At 71.6% G+C, this 754-nt stretch overlaps 1 protein-coding gene across 1 annotated transcript in view; it reads right to left on the bottom strand.

Annotated features, from left to right (window-relative positions):
- The window catches only part of PHLPP2 (PH domain and leucine rich repeat protein phosphatase 2), a 34,740-nt gene extending 34,224 nt beyond the window's left edge, over window positions 1–516 (bottom strand). The window contains exon 1 of the mRNA XM_019535464.1: window positions 458–516. Coding sequence (XP_019391009.1) covers window positions 458–516 — 59 coding nt within the window. The remainder of the gene's footprint in view (window positions 1–457) is intronic.
- Between the last annotated feature and the right edge of the window lie 238 nt (window positions 517–754).

Below are 754 nucleotides of genomic sequence, written 5' to 3'. Positions count from 1 at the left end.
CGGCAGCTATTCCGCCGCCTGGCCCCGCCCACGGACTCGTTAGCATGCCAGCCCCACCCACCGCCTAGCAGCCCAACTAAAGACTCCACCCACGTGGCCTCATTAGCGTTCAGACCCCGCCCCGATCGGGAAGTGCCGGGCCGGAAGCGCTAGCCACTTCCGGCGGTCCAACAGGAGTCTGATCCGACAGCGCACGGCCCCCAGATCTCCCGCGCGGGCCGGGCCAGGCGGTCTGCGCGCTGCCCTGCACGCCTGGCCGGGCTCTCTCGCCGCTCCGCGGGGCGCCGGCCGCCCAGTTCGCCCTCCTGCTGCTGCAGGGCCCCGCTGGCGGGACGCCCCGCACCTTGCACGAGCCCCTGCGCCCCGGCAGGGGCTAACACAGCGCCGCGGGAGCTGCCGGGCCGGGCGCAGAGCGGCAAAGAGCAGCCCCTAGCGCTGCTCGTGCCACGGGCCTTGCCGGGGAAGGGCGGCGAGCATCCGTCCTCGCGGGGGAGCCCCCTCCATGGCTCCCCTCATGCGCCAGCACCACTGCTCTTCCAGGGAAGGGGGCAGGCAGCGGAGGAGCCCCACGCGCGGAGCAGCAAAAAAAGAGGCCGGGAAGGCTGCACCCGGCCTGTAGTAAGGCCAGAGGCAGGAGCTGGCATCGAGCTGGGCCAGGCACAGGCTGTCTGCACGACCTGGCCTCGGATGCCTGTGGTAGTTGCTACGGTGTTTCCACTGCTGCAGCAACTGCCTGGGCCAGCTGTTCCCCACC

Source organism: Crocodylus porosus, unplaced genomic scaffold (assembly GCF_001723895.1).
Source record: "Crocodylus porosus isolate Cpor-Errol unplaced genomic scaffold, CroPor_comp1, whole genome shotgun sequence".
NCBI classification, from domain to species: Eukaryota; Metazoa; Chordata; order Crocodylia; family Crocodylidae; genus Crocodylus; species Crocodylus porosus.
Note: the sequence above shows the minus strand (reverse complement) of the source record. Positions and strands in the feature narration are given on the sequence as shown.